The following is a 16,981-nucleotide window of genomic DNA, read 5'->3' on the forward strand; positions in this document are numbered from 1 at the left end:
CTTTGTAATTGTGTATCTCACATTGATTCAATAAAAATAAATATTCTTAAAAGATTATCCTTGCCATTTAGAGAGCACTTTCTAATTACAGGGATAGTTCACACACAGTATTTCACTGAGCTCTCCTGCTTATCCCAAAAGAGAGAAAGGGCAAAGACCATCTATATCTTACAGATAAATTCAGTTATAGTTCAAATGCTCTAAACACTTGCTCTGCACCACCTTACTATATACCTTCCCTGTAAATATCATTTAATTTTCACATGAATCTCACAAAAAAGATATTATAACCCCCATTTTACAGAAAAGAACACAGACCCACGGAGAGCAAGTAGCTTGCCTAAGTTCAGTTGTTTGAGCTAATAAACAGCTGAGATAGAATTTTGAATTTGACCAGTCTGGTCCTGAATGTGCATTCTTTTTCTGTTTGTTTGTGTTTTGAGGCCTCAGGGATCACTCCTGTCTATGCTCAGGAGACTGTAGGTGGTGCGAGCAATACCTTACTCTTACACTATCTCTCCAGCTCCAGTTTTTCCATTTTTAACCACTGTATTGCTGTGGAGAGAGGAGCCACATATGAGGATGCTGGGAAGGGAGAGGAGCATGTTGTACCAAGGATCTGATATTAGTCCCTTGCTATGGAATCTCATGGAACTCTTCCGATCAAATGTAGGCCTATTTTAGAGGATTCTTGTAAAGTTAGATAGAGTTCAAAGGCTGAGTGCTTTGCATCCAGGAGGCTGGGGTTAGGTTTGCTGCACTGCACGATTTCTCAAGCTCAGAGCCAGCAGGAGCTCCCAAGCACCACAATGTAAGGCATCCCCCCTTAAAAATATCACTGTAGCACTGTAGCACTGTTCTCCCGTTGTTCATCGATTGGCTCGAGTGGGCCCAGTAACATTGTGAGACTTGTTGTTACTCTGTTCGGCATACTGAATATATCACAGGGAGCTTGCCAGGCTTTGCCGTGTGGGCGAGATACTCTTGGTAGCTTGCCAGGCTCTCCGAGAGGAGCAGAGGAATCGAACCTGGGTCGGTTAAGTCAGTCGCGTGCAAGGCAAACGCCCTACCACTGTGCTATCACTCCACTTATGTCCCTAGCTGAATGGGTCCCATGTCCAGTAAATAGCCTGTAGTAAATCATAAGTGGCTTTAGGAACAGGCTTAATCAGCCACCCATTTTCCTACTCAGGAGAACTGGGGAAGCAAGGCCAGAAGAGCACATGGAACAAGCAGCTGCTGTCCACTCAGAGAGGTACCCTGTAGTTACAGCCCCTCATTTTCAAGAATGTGCTTGACACTGATGTTCAAAACACATGATCTCTGTCCCTCTATTAGTGAGGTATCCAAATTTAGCTTCTTTTATGCTAGAATGATTGAAAGTGAAAGACATGCATATGTGCTATCACAGAGAGACACCAAATGCAGCTCTGCTCTATGAGATCTTTTTCGTTGATTTATCCCTGCTTTGCAACATAATGGAATTTCACCTCCGTAGATGTAGGCTACTTCCCACTCCTACCACCAAGAGACCACTAGAAACATCCTTCTCAAGCCAAGAAGACAGTTCAAGGAGCTTGAATGCAGAGCTGACACATGCTAATCACCAAGCTGGAACCCAGCATCTTATGTTCCCTAAGTGCTACAAGCTGTAGCCCTGGCAGCCCTGAGAAATTGCTAGGTATGGCCCTTGTGGTTCCCAGTACTTTTGGGCCCAAGCACTGAACTGTCAGAATTAGCCTGTACATCTGGTCAAGTATTGTTGGGGGTAGACCCCCACCCAACCTCTGAGTATTGCTTGTGAGAGGGGAAAAATACCCCTCAACCTGATTCTCACAATCTGTCTCTTGTCACCGAGTTGAGGGATTTGTTTAATCAGATATTTTTCAGCTTAAATTTATCTGTGACTTTAGGTGAATCTCTTTCCCCTCTGAGTCTCAATTTGTCCATCTGGAAAAACAAGGGAGGACACAGATGAGATGATCTTTGAAGCTTCTTTCTGTTCTAACCTGCCATCGCTGCCTTTTTAACAGCCTGATAAAGAAAGATGAAACAACTTTATCCCATCTCTATGTAGCCAAATAAATAATGAATCATCAAGAACCAAGAAAATGTAGAACAAAAATGAATGTCCTTGGTGGGAAGCTGAAAAAAGGACATATATAAGCAGAATACATAGCACAAGATAGGCTTAAAAATAGTAAGAATATTGTGGTAGCTTCTCTGAATTCCTTAAGTATGGGATAACCCAAACTTCCGGTGAGTTCCTGTTCCTAAATCAGATTTTTTGGACCACAGGATCACGTTCCAGGATTAAAGCATCTTAGAAAGACCTAAAATGAACAGTGGCACCAACTGTCTTTCAGATTGACAGACAGCTGTGACTGCAAAGACCCCAATCCCCGGGGAAGAAGATCAAGAGAAAATGTAAGTGGAAAAAGCCAGCATTCATCCCGAGTTAGCTGCAAACTGGCTTTGGAGGTGGGGGGGAAATAAAAGAAAAACAACAGGTGCAGGCCATCATGTCCTTCACACATTGTTTTCAGGAGAGACCCAAAGCAGGGAGGAAGAAATTTGGGAAGATGATACTTAGCCTACTTTCCAATTTGTGTCCATCTGAGCAAACACAGCACTGGCTGTGAGGTGTGGCCAAATACTACTTGGCCAGTCAGAAGGCCCTGCAACATGGTTGGTTTTGGATTCTTCTCCACAAATCTATGGCTTCCTTGGCCTAAAAACTACCTCTGACCTCCTATGCTGAAGACAGCCTCCTGATGCGTGCCCTGCCCAGGGAGAAAAGCCATAGGGCAGGGGTGTCCATCAAATCTCTTTGCTCACCTGCCAAAAACTCCACAAGCAAACATGGAAATGTTGCCTTGGGGTGGTGCTAGCATGCAAAGCTATTCTCTGGAGAACTGAACTGGAAAGTCCAGTGACTGGAAAGAAAATTGCAAAGGTAGAAAACTAGTTCCCTTTCCTGGGGAGGGAAGACTAATAGTCCTGCCTTCCCCACCTGGAAGTAAGGGAGAAATACCCACACAACACAATCAGCAATGCCGACCAAGGGGCTAAGTGTAAAAGTGCTGAAGATAATAAGGCACTTATACACATGACCTTCAGCAATATGCCTGCAGGGTGCACAGAATAAAGTGCAGTGGAGAGAATAAAGAGTGTCGAGACAGGAATGAGCTCGCACACTCCAGTGCTTGGAACATAAGAAAGGAAATTCTTAACAAATGCAAACTGACAAGGAACATGAAGGGGATACGAAGAGGACCCTTTGTTACAATCTCCCTTAGGTCTTGGAAGGAGTGACCTTCCACAGCTAGTGTTGAAGGGTTGCTGTTTCTCAGGGCTGCTGTTTGTTTTAGAAATGCCCTCCAAGCCAGCACCTCCCAGGGATTACAGAAAACATGACCTTCAACTTTCTTGAGTCTCTCCATTCTAAGACCAAGGAACTTTCCATTTACCCACCAAGTCTGGAAATATGCTCAGTGGTCTTCCAATGCCATCAGTGGGGTGGGGTGGGGGCTTTGAAAGTTGCACTTCCAAGTGGCTTACCTCTTTTTGTTTTTCTTTAGAGTTACACTTGGCAGTACCCAGAACTTTTCCTGGTTTTACGCTCAGGATCACTCCTGGTAGAACTCAGGAGACCCTATGAGGTGCTGAGGATGAAACCTGGTCAGGCAATTGAAAGGCAAGTAAGTGCTTCACCCGCTGGACTATCTCTCTAGCCGAAGGAGGCCCATCTTGTGAGACTGACAGTTTAGTCCTAAGAGCAAAGTGGAAAGAGAATGGCTAGTCTTGAAAACAAGATTTGTGGTGGAGCCCCATTCCCATGAGATCTCTCCAAGAAATATGGTGCAATTGTTTGATTGACTAAGTTTAACCTGCATTAGGAAAAGCAAATATTTCATCTGCCCTACTTAGACTCCCTATTGTATCCCAATCCAAACCTACAGGACCCGAGAGAGAAGTTACCAAGTCAATGAGGAAGCCTGTTTGGTTCTTCATGTAAATGCCAGCAACTCAGACCAGTATAATATAGGAAAAGAGGATCAAGATTCTTCTCTGAGGCTCACAGCACTAGAGCACATGCTTTGTGTGCAGGAAGCCCAGATTTCATCCCTGGAACTACATGGTCCCCGAGCACTGCCAGAAGTGACCACTGAGCAACACCAGGTGGGACTCCAAAACAAATCCCCCCGAATAACTTTTAGTTGGCAGTCTTCCTTCACCCCCATTTTCCCTCAACCTGTAGAAAGCATTTCATACATAGCAGACTCTGCTAATGTTCCACCCAGAGCATCTAATAAGTATTTACCCAGGGCTCCCAGAGCCATATTTAAGGGCTTTAATGTGCAATCTGGCTCCGGGCCTTATTTAATCAGCACCTGAATGAAATGTCTCTTTGCAAGCAACAGCCAGAGCACAGTCTGTTGAGTCTTTCTGCAAACACAGCTGGTAGGTTGGCAAAGGCCATTCAATTCACAGGCCAAATAAACCCTGAGTTTATACCACCACTGATGTATGATGGAGATAGTGATACTGGCAGCATCAGCATACAACTGGAATGGGCTTGTGTTTCCTTTTTTCTTCAGATAATAAGGCTTTGCCCTCTTCTACCCCCTAAACACATGCCCAGAGGGCATAGCTTGAACTGTTGCCACCAAACAGGTCAAGTCTCTCCAACCTCCTTGGGGTTCCTGCCAGGAATTCCTATCCTGATGAACCACCTGGTTCAGGATAAGACTTGCCATCTGCTTTCTCCTTTGGGGATTCCTTGCAGCTACCACTGGGAAGAACAGCAAAAACCAAGAGACTTCCCCTCCTCACTGACCCAGCAAGGCTCTCAGACTGCTAACAGCCTGAGCCCCCCCACCCACCAGGCACTGACAGAAGAGCAAGACACACCATGCTTTCCCCAGGAAAGAGCAGAGAGAGGACAGAGAGAGGAAGGCAGAACGGGAGTCTTCGGAGTCTATGGGTTGAACTGCTGCCTCCAAATCTCTTAGAGGGCAACTGCCTCTGGAGAGCAACAAATAAGGTGGCCAAATCCTGAGAACCCTAGTTATCTGGCTGGCAGCTACGGGATGGGAAAAGGCCCCAAAAGGTCAAGGGACATGAGAGAAGCCAGCTGCTTGGCAACAGTAGACAGAAACGCTCCCCATTAGAGATCAAGGTAACAAGGTCCTTTTCAAAACTCCTCCTTTTCCCCCATACCCAACTGAGACTATAAGCCATTTGCATAGGAACCCCTTTAAACCAGCATTTCCCAAAGTGAGCAATACCCCTTCGTTACACTGGAGATTCTGAACAATGGGAACAGGGTGGTAGTAGCGTCAATTGCCACTGTGGGGCGCTTTCTGTTTGTTCACTTAAAGAAGGTGGATTTCCAGAAGAGTACTGAGTGATTTTTGTTCTTAAATGGAGCAATGTGTCTGCCAAATTCCCTCCTGGCTCTCACTCCCTTAGATTGTAGGGGCATTTTCCAATTGGGGAAGGGGTTGTTTTGGAATTGGCAATACTCTGGGAGGAGACAAGATTGCAAGGCATGAGCCAGTGGAGAGACATGGAAACAGGAGAGGAAGATCAGGATAAAAAAAAACAAGGTTATCATGATATTTCCAGAGGTTCTGCTGCGGTCTTTTGCAGAGGCAGCAACTAAATACCCAGTACCACTTAAAAAGAAAAATGGCTTTCTGGCCACAGGTAGGCTGCCTGTTAGCTCATTTCCCAGACTGAATGTCCCCACACACTCATCAACAGTCTCAGTGTCGGCAATTCACAGAGAGGCTCTTCTTGACACAGTACAAGAGAACACAATTATCTCTCAGGTGGGGCAGAGAGGGAGAGGATTGTGAGCGGGTGCAATTTTGCTGACCAGCAGAGATGGGAGTTTTCTTTGTTAGACCAGGGGAGAAAGAAAAAAATGTGCCTCTGAGCAGGCCAGAGAGCAATTTAGTCATATGCCTTGCACAGGGCCAATGCAGGTTCCATCCCCAGAGCTTCATAGGGGCCCCCAAGACCCATCACGAATGATCTCTGAGCACAGACCCAAGAGTAATCCCTAAGTGCCACCAGGTGTGGCCCCGAATCTCAGACCCTGCCCCCAAAGTAGAAGTCTGCCTCGAAAATAAAATGTAAAATCGGGGACAGAGTGATAGCACAGCGGGTAGGGTATTTGCCTTGCACAAGGCTGACCCGGGTTCAATTCCCAGCATCCCTTATGTTCCCCCGAGCACCATCAGATGTAATTCTTGAGTGCATGAGCCAGGAGTAACCCCTGTGCATCACCGGGTATGACCCAAAAAGCAAAACAATAAAAAAAGGTAAAAATCACTCCAGGTTACAGTTAAGACATGTTCCTGTAAAAGGGAAGGCAACTTCGTGCCTTTGCACTTATTAATTCTTATGCCTTGTGTTCCCTGCTTCTTGCAGCACCCAGTACACTCCTACCCATTCGCTGACACAGACGTGCTTGCTGTGAGCCAGATCCCGTTAGAGACACTAGCTGAGCAAATGAGACAAACAAGGTGCCCCGCTTCTGCAGAAGTCTCCTTCCTCCTTCATGAGCCATCTCACAAATCACCCATCTCTCCTGGAAGCTTTCCTTAATTGTCCTAGGGAGAAAAGACCCTCTGTTTTCGATGTTTTCTTCAATCTGTTCCTGTATATCAGACTGTCATTTAGTCTATCTGTTTTCTAGCCTATCTGACCTAAACTGTGAGCAACATGAGGATGGGGCTGTGAGGGGCAGGAATTTTTCCTTTTTACCTTTGAACCTCTCGTGCTTTTAATATGTGGTAAGCCCTGGGGGGAAAAAACGGTCCTTGAATAGATACAAGAATGAGTAAATTTGCCTGAGCCTTTAAAGCAAGAGTTTTGCAACACTGAGTCAATACTTCCTATTGTTACTTTCTAAAGACCTCAAAAGACTAGAAAGAAAGGAGGGAATGTGGAAGGAACAGAAAATATAGATGCACTGGTAGATATACTCCACTGACATAACTACCAGTCATTGAATGAGTTTTGAAGTAACTTTAAAATCCACCTCATAATAATGCGTGACCTCCGTTCTATAATTTTAGTCATGTTAACACCTACATACATACAGATGGATGATGGGCATGTGACCAGAAAACTGGATGCCTAACTGGAGATCTGAGTAGCATAGGGCACCCAGATTCCCAAGCAGGATAATGTGCATTTGAACCAACTTCCCACCTCCTAACACCTTATCCACTAAATAAAGTCTCTGAAAGTGGGGTCCCGATCAGTCTGGCATCAGAATCACCCGGGCGTTTATAATAACTACAGATCCTTACCCTTGCCCTACACCTACTCAGACTCTGTAGAGAACTGGCATCTGCATTATTACAAGCTTCCAAGAGACTGAAAAAGTTAAATAATCATTACTCACCACATCTACAGTCTCCTCATTTCCACTCACTCAGTAACTGGCAAAGAGGTGCACCTGAGACAAGAAACTCTAAATTTATCATTAGTATTTATTTATTTATTTGAGGGCAACACTCTTAAGTGCTCATAGATTACTTCTGGTGGTGCTCAGGGGACCATGCAGTGCTGGAGGTGGAACCCACGCCTCCTGCATGCAAAAGATGTGCTCAACCCACTCAGTTATCTATTGGCCCCCAAATATTTTTCATTTAACAAATAATAAGCATGACCATAGATGACAGATGTTTTAATAAGTCAGTGGGGATATCTATTTCATTACAGACATCTATGTTGTACATGCTAAAGACCTTACAATTTTCTGCCAATTGCACTGCAAGAAAGCTAGAAAACAAGTTTTTTAAAAAGATACTTTAAGACCAAGAAAAGTTGAGAAACCTAGCTCTTCTTGCAAAGGGTATTTCAACTGAAACCAGGTGAAAATACGCTTCCCACTGAAAAATACAGAAAGGGAGAGATAAAAAGTGAGTCACCAGCCTAATAACTTTTTTTTTCAAATTACATGAAATCAAAGAAACAAAAGAAGAAAGTAAGACACGTCCAAATGTCTACCACGGGATTAATATCACATCCGACACATAATTTCCTCATTGGGATGAAAGCAAGCAGATACTTTTGGGCAAAGAACAGGCCACAGTTCTAATAACCAGCTCTTTGTGATGGAAATTCAACAAAAAAGAAGTGTGAGCTGGATCTGAAACCATCTCTCTCATCTAGCTATTTCAGAAAACAGGTTGGAGAGTGTGCTAATGGGCACAAGAGACCCAAGAACAGTGCCTAGGAGACCTCAAAGGCATATAGACCGGGCCACCAGAGGGAAAAGGAAAAAGAGAAGAAAGAAGGCAACTCCACTATGTCAATCATTCAGCTAGCATCATCGAGGCAGACATTAAACAATTAATGTGCATTATGGTATGACATTAAGCTCTGCAGGGAGTTATAGAGGGAGAAGAGTGGGGGAAAACACCACTCTTTTCCTTTCAAAAGTGTTCCCACGAATGGAGACTGAACCCCACATACAAAACCCAATTCCCCTGGCCCAGCTCTTATAGAATCATTCACATTTACACAAAGGTCTACCTTTTTTAAATTTTTATTAGTGAGACACCATGAGGCACAGTTGTAGACTTACAAATTTCACAAAGGTATGTCTTAAGGGGCTAAATTGTCTCAGGGAAAGGAGAATGAATAGGATCTCAGGAAGTCAGGTTCCTCTAGTAAGGTTTTGGATCTAGACCCTTCAGGAGTATCCACCAAGGGCAGGAAAAAACAAATCTCATGAAGTTGACGAAAGTGGCACCTCATGGCAAAGGGACAAAAATCCAGAGAGCCTGTGGCTTACCCCCTGAGTAGGAGCCAGCAACATACTGTTATTTGAAAGCAAGTACCATGCTGGGTTGTATTAACAGGTGTCTGGCAGGGAAAGGCTGGGAAGTAAATCTTTCCTCTCTGCTAGATGTGGCCTCACACTGGTGAGAATCACTGCATTCAGTTTTCTAGGCAAGAACCATGGGCCATGATCCAAACCAAAGTAACAGAAATGAGAGGAATGTATTCTGATAGCTATCAAAGAAAGGTGAAAAGGAACTGAGGTTTTACAGTTTCTGAATCTGAGGTAAAAATGTCCCGTTGCCTGGCAGCTTTGGTCAGATTTGCTCAGCTTCTCTGTTTAAGTGACCACATAATTGTTCACAAGATTACAATGTTTTGTTTCCAATATGGCCCATTTCACAGAGAAGACCAAGACAGGAAAAAGTTAAATCATTAGCTCTGGTTTCTGTAGCAAGCCATGAGCAAAACTAGCATCATATATTTAAATCCCAAGGCTGTCTGTGGGTTGTTTAATCCACAAATGCATACCACGTTTCTTTATAATGGACGCCCCCAAAAGACTGTAACAATGAAAGATGGAAAAATTCCCTGCAAATTTCCTAAGCTGGGAGGGACAGGGAGAGAGACATAAAGTAATTCGAAAAGCAATGTCATGCCAACTGCATAAGTATAATATAATGCCTCACTGCCAAGGCCCATATAAACATCATTCCCATGTATCCCTTTGGACTGATGACACAAGACACAGCCCATCTGATAAGCTGTCAGCAGATGGCTGGATCCCTCATTGTACTCATTACCCATGGACATAAATTCCAAGCAGGAGCAGTTATCAGCACTCCAGACAACAGATGGGAATGACGAGATGTGGCTGGTCTAAAGTCAGTGGAGTGGAGGGATCGAAAGCCTAGTTCTCAAATCCATCAGGTTTTCTTTACAACAAAGCTGGCATAGAGCAAGTAGAACTCCAATATATTTCTTCAGTGAACTTCAAGAGATAGCATCAAAAGTTCCAAACTGTCCTAAATCTGTGCCATTCCATGCTTTCCTATGAGAAACTAAGAAAATCAAACAGTAAAGCAAAAGCAAGTAAGACATCTCTGATGGAAATCAGACTTCTACTATCTGGAAAAGAAGACAGAAAATAAATAGACAGGCAACTCAAGTAAAGGGCAGGGCTTCCTCAGTATTACTGGCTAAAACCAAGCAGTCTGGGGCTCTGGGGTTAAAAGCATCGTTTGTTATTTGCCATAATGTATAGCTTTCATCCAGGATATCTTATGCACAGAGAGACATGCAGGCAGCATTCACTGTCATGTGCTCTAGTCACTAAGTCTGGCACCTAATCAGAAGATGTTGATGCAGATGTTGATACGGAACCAAAAGGAAATGGGTTGTTAGAGAAGACATCCCAAATGGGTGTGTTAAGTTCCTAAAACAGAGACAATATAATTGCATGGAAGGGTGAGAAAGAGCCACTCATTTAAGACGACCAGTCTGTATGAATGCAATCAGTCAAATTGGCAATTTTTTCAGTCTGCTGAGGAACTGCAGATTTTCAGATGTAAATAGCTATAAGAATCTCTTCCTGCTAAAGTCCTGCTAAAGCCCCAATTCCCACAGTGGCCGCTCACTTCTAAAGCCACAACAACTACTAACTTCTGCGGAGATTTTTGGTAAGCAACCTAATTAAGCATTCAATCAAATTCATTCCCAGTCACCCCTATCTGCCTAAATAACATGTACACAGAAACAAGCCGTGCTGGAACAAACAATTAACCATGTCATTGGCAATGCCACAATACATACAGCAGGGGGGGTTGTTTAATAGTACAGCGCTAATAAACCCTGTGCTTGCTGGGCCTGAGAACCCTCCAACACCTCATTGAGTTCAGATGTGACATGGTGCTGCTCTCTTAATCCACAGTCCCGAGACCTTGGAGAAAACAGAAAAAGAAGCCCAAGAACCAGAATATTATTCAAGAACAGAAAATAGGCACAAGCACTGCTCTTCTGCCCCTAAGCACCACTAGGAGTACTCCCTACTTTATCCAGCCCCCCATCACTGCCCTTCCTGGTGCTTATGATTCTGATGTTGGCAGTCACCCAAAAGCAGAATGGCCATGATGAGGGTCTGTTTACTTGCCTTGGGAATAAATATTTTACAAACTAAAAAATGGGAGCTGAGGCTGAATTACTAATTCCCACCAGCCCTTCTATTTCCTGGCCTGAAGCAATACCACCCTTGTTTGAAACTTATCGGGACTCGGAGAAACAAAATCTTTCTATGTCAAAGTCAACTCATCTTGGTCAAAGAGACATATTTCTGCTAAATTATCCCTTTAGTTTCAACTAAAGCTTCCCTTTCCTTACCAAGATCCCTGAAATCCACAGAACTTACTACCATAATAAACCCTAATTCACTTGCCAAAGCATGACTTCGTAGTTGATCTCTGCCCTTTTGAGTATACAGCCACAGAAAACATTTTAATTTTCTTGCTCTGGGCATCAGTAAATCTATCCAATGCTAAATAAGAGGAAGCATGTGAAAGTGCCTTATGTACAGTAACATCCTAGATAAATGTAAGGTATTATTAACCATCCTTACTATCCTTAGTCATTGCTGCAACCAGTCAGAAAACTGTTGCAACCATCTGTTGTTCAATTTTGTTTTTAAGGACTCACAGCAACTTTTTAAAAGCTATACAAGTCTGCTTCCCAGAAAGAAGCACAGGTATAGCATAGAATGTTGGATCTATCTGAAGCCAAATGCCCATGTAGGTCAAAGGTCCCTATTTAAATGAACCAAAGCTGTAATTTGGGAGTCAAGGGCAAAGGGACCTGATCCAAGAGCTACACAAAACTTCTCAGCCAGTGTGTCTTCTCTACCTCCCTAAAGCTTCAGAGTTCTGGCTTCAGAGTTCAGGACAATAGAAGACAACACAGGTGAGGAGGATATCATGGGCCCTAAACATTCATCTCTATCTGCAACAGCATGCAGATGCAAAGCTGGCAGATGATTTCATCATCCTCTGCAAATGTTCCGAACAGTGACTTGGGCAGGCTGACTTTCCTGGGGTCATACGGGGAACAAAGATGAACAAGGATGAAAATATAGAGCTACATGACCTCGCCAAAGAAGAAACTGTTTTTTCTTGATAAAGCAAGTTAGTTATTACTGAAATTTATTTAGAAAGATGTGAGAGGGAAGAGAGAAAGAAGCATTTGCTCGAGAACACAGGCCTCACCAGAGTGGAAATAAGCAGCAAAGAAACAAACAGGCGAGATTCATGTTCAACGAAGAACATGGGCTCAAATAGCAAAAGGAGAAGAAACTATTTTCCTTTTCCTATACAAGGAGTCCAGAAGCATTTCTAGATTAACCCTGGGCTATACTTCCCAAGAATCCCCCAACACGCACACTGTCAATACATAGAAGACTCCGCCTTTCACTGCAGATGGGTGAACTGAGGCTCAGGGAATGTATGTTCCCCAAAGTCACACAACTCATTAATGCCAGGACTAAATCTCCTGCATCTTCTAAAAGCCTCTAGAAACCTTTCTACTAAAAAGTCTGGTGCTGCCAGGTGTGACGTCATCACACCAGCAGCAGCCCCAGATGGGCTGAATTTAGTCCTTTGTTGACCTTCGAGATATATGGGTGCCAGAGGCCTCAAGACCCCTTTGTAAAAGAGGCCCCCTATGACCCTCACCACCTGCCATCCCCAAAAAAGCACTCCTGTCCCAAGAACAGTGGCTGAGATGTGTTGTTTCTTCTCATTAACAAAAAGCCCATTCATAAATAAAGAGAAAGAAAGAAAGAGGATTGGCTCAAATTTAGACAGAAGATCTAGCTAGGAGAGCCCCAGGCTTCCTTTGAAAGGCACCACTCCTCAAAAGCCTGCTCTTTAAAAAAAATAGCTGCCCACTCCAGTCCCACTCGATGCCAATCAATAAGAGCCTCCTTATTTCAAAGCAATCCGCACCTTCCTGCCCCATCTGCAAGACAGGAAGTAGATTAAAGCTATTCACCACATCTCACAGACTGGGAAACTGAGGCCAGAATCCTAACAATCCAGTGAGATCCAGCGAACACAGAAGAGTTGAGCTCCAATGAGACAACCAACACCACGCTGATCAGCCTTCCCGCCAAGGCTTCAACAGCCTTCAATCTGAAAAGGGGGTGGAGGCAGAGGGCAGCTGCTAATTTGTCTTTTGGCTGCAGGCAAATGACCTCTCCAGGCCCCAATAGGCCTATAAAAAAGAGCTAATCACCTCAACCTCCTGCCTCCACATAGGTTATAGTTCTAGCCTTTCCTATATACAAAAGCAATGGGGATGCTAATGACAGGTTTCAGAACTGCCCAGCAAAGATACCAGCTCTGCAATCTAAAAAAAGAGGTTGTTTCCCCTTTCTCTTTCTCATCCTCCTCCTCATCCATGTCCTCCTCCTCCTCCTCCATGATTTTATAGTTTTAGAACATCTCTCCACACAGGCTGAGTACAGAAAGACAACCTCACTCTTGGTCCTCACTCAGATTATTTTTATATATCTGGCAACTTTCCTTTTCGATCCCATTAGTTTTTCTTAGCGCCACTAATAGGAGGTAAAGAAAGCAGCTCTCTAAGCGTCCCCTGGACCATGACCACAGGAGAGAGAATAAGAGTGATAAGACAGGGAGGCATGCATAAAATAAATACCCTCTCACCACAGATAGAGGTCACCAGTCCCAAAGCAAGTCCCTGCCCCTGGGCTCAGCGTGCACTAGTGGGAACTGGGGGTTGCTTCAGTGCCATTCAGAGGCAGACCTCACCCACTCAGAGCATTCATCCCCAAATGAAAATGTGATTCGGAGAAACCCATAAAAGTATTTCCCCTAGTCCCACAGTGGAGACAAGGAACCTTACGCGACCACCTCCAAGAAAGAGTGTCAACAGGCCTCTGAGTAATTAACTTTTGGCAGGACGGCTGGGGCACAGTGGACAGGCATGAGATTCCAAAAGGGTCACCTGGTTGGGGAGGCACTTTCTGCTTGAGAGAGGCCAGGGCAGGTCTGCGCTGGGTCATGGGCCTGAGTGCCAGTGGTTCCTTGGGCTTAGGCAGTATGTTCCCCACCTCCACTGTGGGGCTGATGCCTCGTGCAAAGGTGCAGGAAAGGCAACTCTGCGCAAAGACAGCCCCGCATTGGCAAATCATGTCTGACCGTCCCACTTCCCCGGGAGCTTAGGTGCTCTACCCTGCTGAGTGTCCTGAGCACAGAATTGACTTAGCATTTAAGGTTGCCCAGGAAAAAGTCAACGCACTCACATGCATCATGGTGACCAGGTGACAGGGGTTGAGCAGGTAGATGACGGTCTTGGTGGCGAACTTAAAGCCCACCTCTACCCCGAAGGTCAGGCACAGGGCTACTAAGAGCAGATTCTTGCTCAGGCTCTCCTTGCCTTCCTCTGGCCGCTGGGTCACCTGCTCTGGCTGGCAGCCTCGGCTATCCCTACCGTCCTCCTTCGTCTGCCTCAGGATGTGCCGCAGGGCCACCAGGATCTCCAACAGGGCCAGGGTCAGGACCACCACACTTTCCAGCAGCCGCTGCTGCCAAGACAGGAAGGCAGCACAGTCGGGGCCCCCATTGCCTGCAAAACTGGGGTCCACGCCCCCATACAGCCAGTCCAGGAGACTTTGGTAGCTATACCGGGACATGCCGCCAATTGGCTCCCCGACCACCGCCGTGCAGTACACAAGAATGAGCTGGAAGACGGGCCCAGAGGGTGGCCCGGGTGATGGGACATGTAAAGAGGGCACACCCCCGCACCCGCACCCCCCTCCGGACACCCAGCCGAGGGGAAGCTACACGCGAGGCCCGGGGCAAAGTGCTGGCTCTAACTTGTCCCCTCGGCTGTCTGGGGAGCCCCCCGCGCTTCTCCAGTGGCCACCAACGAGGAAGGGTGGAAACGAGCCGTTGGCCAATCTAAAAGGAAGGAGAGGAAAAAAAAAAAGGTCTCAAAGAGGCAATTGCATCGGGAATTACGAAGCAGGGAAGGGTAACGAGCAGGGAGGGAAGAAAAGGGGAACGGGGCAGTGGTGAAGCAAGCGGGGAGCAGGGAGGGTCGGGGAGGGCTGAAGGGACCCCCGCGGTGCCGCGGGAGTAAGCGGCGGGGCGGAGGGGGGAGGTGGGAAGCGGTGCGGGGGAAGCGGGGGAGGGGGGCAAGGGGGCGGAGAGTGACCCCTCGAGGAGGGGACGTGCGGAGGCCAGGACAGGGGCCAGGGGAGCCGGGCAGGCGGGGAGGGCGACGGGGAGGGCAGGAGCTCCTCGTCTCACGCACTCGCCACAGGGGAATCGCTTACTCCTGCAACCGCGTGGCCGTCTCTGCCCCCAGCTAGCAACTTCGCCGTCGACGGGCCCTTCAGCCAATTTAGAGCCGTCCCGGTCCAGCCGCCTGCCGCCGGGTACACCCCCGAGCTCCCAGCTCCACCCCACGGCCCGGGCCGCCCGCCCTCCGGCCAGCACCTCCCCCCAGCCGGCCCGCCCGGGACCTGCCCCCCTCGCGCCGGCCAGCCTGGGCGGGAGGAAGCCGGAGGGCGGGCGGGAGGCCCGGCCAGCCAGGGGCTGGGCTCCAGCCGGCCCCGTCCCTCCACCCGCCCGGGCGCCGCATCTTCCCGCTCCCCGACCCCACCCCAGCCCGGACCCCCGGGGAATGGTCGCTGCATCCCTCCAGGCTCCACTTACCGGCAGCTCAGCCCGCGGCTCGGGCTCGGGCGACCGCTCGGCTCCCGCGCGCCCCGCGCCCCAGCGCTCGCTTCCCCGGCGGCCGTAGCCGCCGCCGCCGCTGCTGCCGCTGCCGCTCACGGCTCCTCCTCCCGGTCTTCCTCCCCCTGCAGCAGCCGCTCTCGCTTCCTCCTTCTTCCCCTCCCTCTCTCCACCCCCTCGCTGCCTCCGCCTCCCGCCGTCCGTCCGGCGCTGCTTCGCCCCCCACCCCCCCCGCCCTCGGACCACAACTCCCCCGCCTCGCCTCCTTCCCGTTTCAGCCGCGGTCCAGGCCCGCACGGCTCCTACCCCTCACACCTCCCACCCGCCCTCCTTTCCGCGGTCCCTACCCCCCCCACCGCGTCCTCAATCTCCGCCCCCCCCACCCCGGCCTGCCTCGCCTTCTGTGCTCTTCAGCCCGCACGCGTGCACAAGCACCTTCCTCCCCAGCCCCGTGCACCACTCGCCTCCTCCAGAGCTTTGAGGAGTGACTCCACCTGAGCCGCTCCAGGGGCTGACTGGCACGCATCTGCACCCCAGACACCAGGGAAGCACTTAGCCAGCCCTCCCGAAGTTCCTGGGGGAATGAATAAGCCTGTCCAGAGACAAGCTCTGCTTTGGGGGTAATTGTTGGCGATGCCCTGCTCTTCGCTTCTCCTCTTTTCTACCCCGAGCGCCCCCACCCCACCCCAACCCCCAGCACCACCAGGAAAAGTATGAGAGCAGGAGGGCGTCGTTCTCTTACCTATCTGGCCACAGCACCACTTCCCATTTCAATGCCTAGGTCAGAAGCATCTTCTGGTTGATCCTCTCTCTCTCGCTCTGGTCCTGTATTTGTCTCTCTACCTCCGGCCACGCAGCCCACTCCTGACGCACCCTCTCAGGCCCTCCTTCGTTTCTCCGGCCACGCCTTCTCTCGCAGACTCGCTGAAAGGAAAGAAAAAAATCCTTCCCCTGATCTCTTGCCCCCACCCTCCCACCCTTGAAAGGAAGCGGCTGCTTCTCAACCTGCTCCTAGCAGCCAGGATCATGTGGGTGCAGAGGGACCCAAGAATCAGATAAACTCTGCTGATTGAGACCAGGTTCCTTCAGCCCTGTTGCTTTCCACCTATAGACTGTAGGTTGCTTTTCTTGGGATAGGAAAAATGGGAAACGGACCTTTCTGTGAATCCATCTCCTGTGGGTTTCAGCGTATTGGAGACTCACAGTGCTTTTAGGACAATATCCAGCAAAACACACTTAGGCACCTTGCCTAGGAAACACTTTTGGGTGTTGGTTGCCTGCCAGATTCACAACATAAAATACAGTAGAACTGTATTGTAAGACTGTCATCCTCACACCCTTTTCAATTCTGCTTTTCCTGACAAATACAGCCTATCTAATCCTAAGCCTTGCACAGTATTTGGCATGCTGTTCTTCAAGTGTTA

General features: G+C 47.7%; 1 protein-coding gene across 5 annotated transcripts in view; it reads right to left on the reverse strand.

Annotated features, from left to right (window-relative positions):
• TMEM164 (transmembrane protein 164) overlaps positions 1–16,362 on the reverse strand; it is a 544,838-nt gene extending 528,476 nt beyond the window's left edge. For 2 of the 5 annotated variants that reach the window (XM_056125663.1, XM_056125660.1), the window contains exons 1-2: positions 15,155–15,270; positions 14,120–14,777 (exon numbers count right to left, since the gene is read on the reverse strand). In XM_056125663.1, coding sequence (XP_055981638.1) covers positions 14,120–14,509 — 390 coding nt within the window. In that variant the 5' untranslated portion in view covers positions 14,510–14,777; positions 15,155–15,270. Of the gene's footprint in view, positions 1–14,119; positions 14,778–15,154; positions 15,271–15,536; positions 15,556–16,299 lie in introns of those variants that run through there. The other 3 variants (XM_056125661.1, XM_056125662.1, XM_056125664.1) reach the window with 3 other exon arrangements.
• Positions 16,363–16,981: the final 619 nt, after the last annotated feature.

The sequence above is a fragment of the Sorex fumeus genome, unplaced genomic scaffold (genome assembly GCF_029834395.1).
Source record: "Sorex fumeus unplaced genomic scaffold, SorFum_2.1 ptg000058l, whole genome shotgun sequence".
NCBI lineage: Eukaryota > Metazoa > Chordata > Mammalia > Eulipotyphla > Soricidae > Sorex > Sorex fumeus.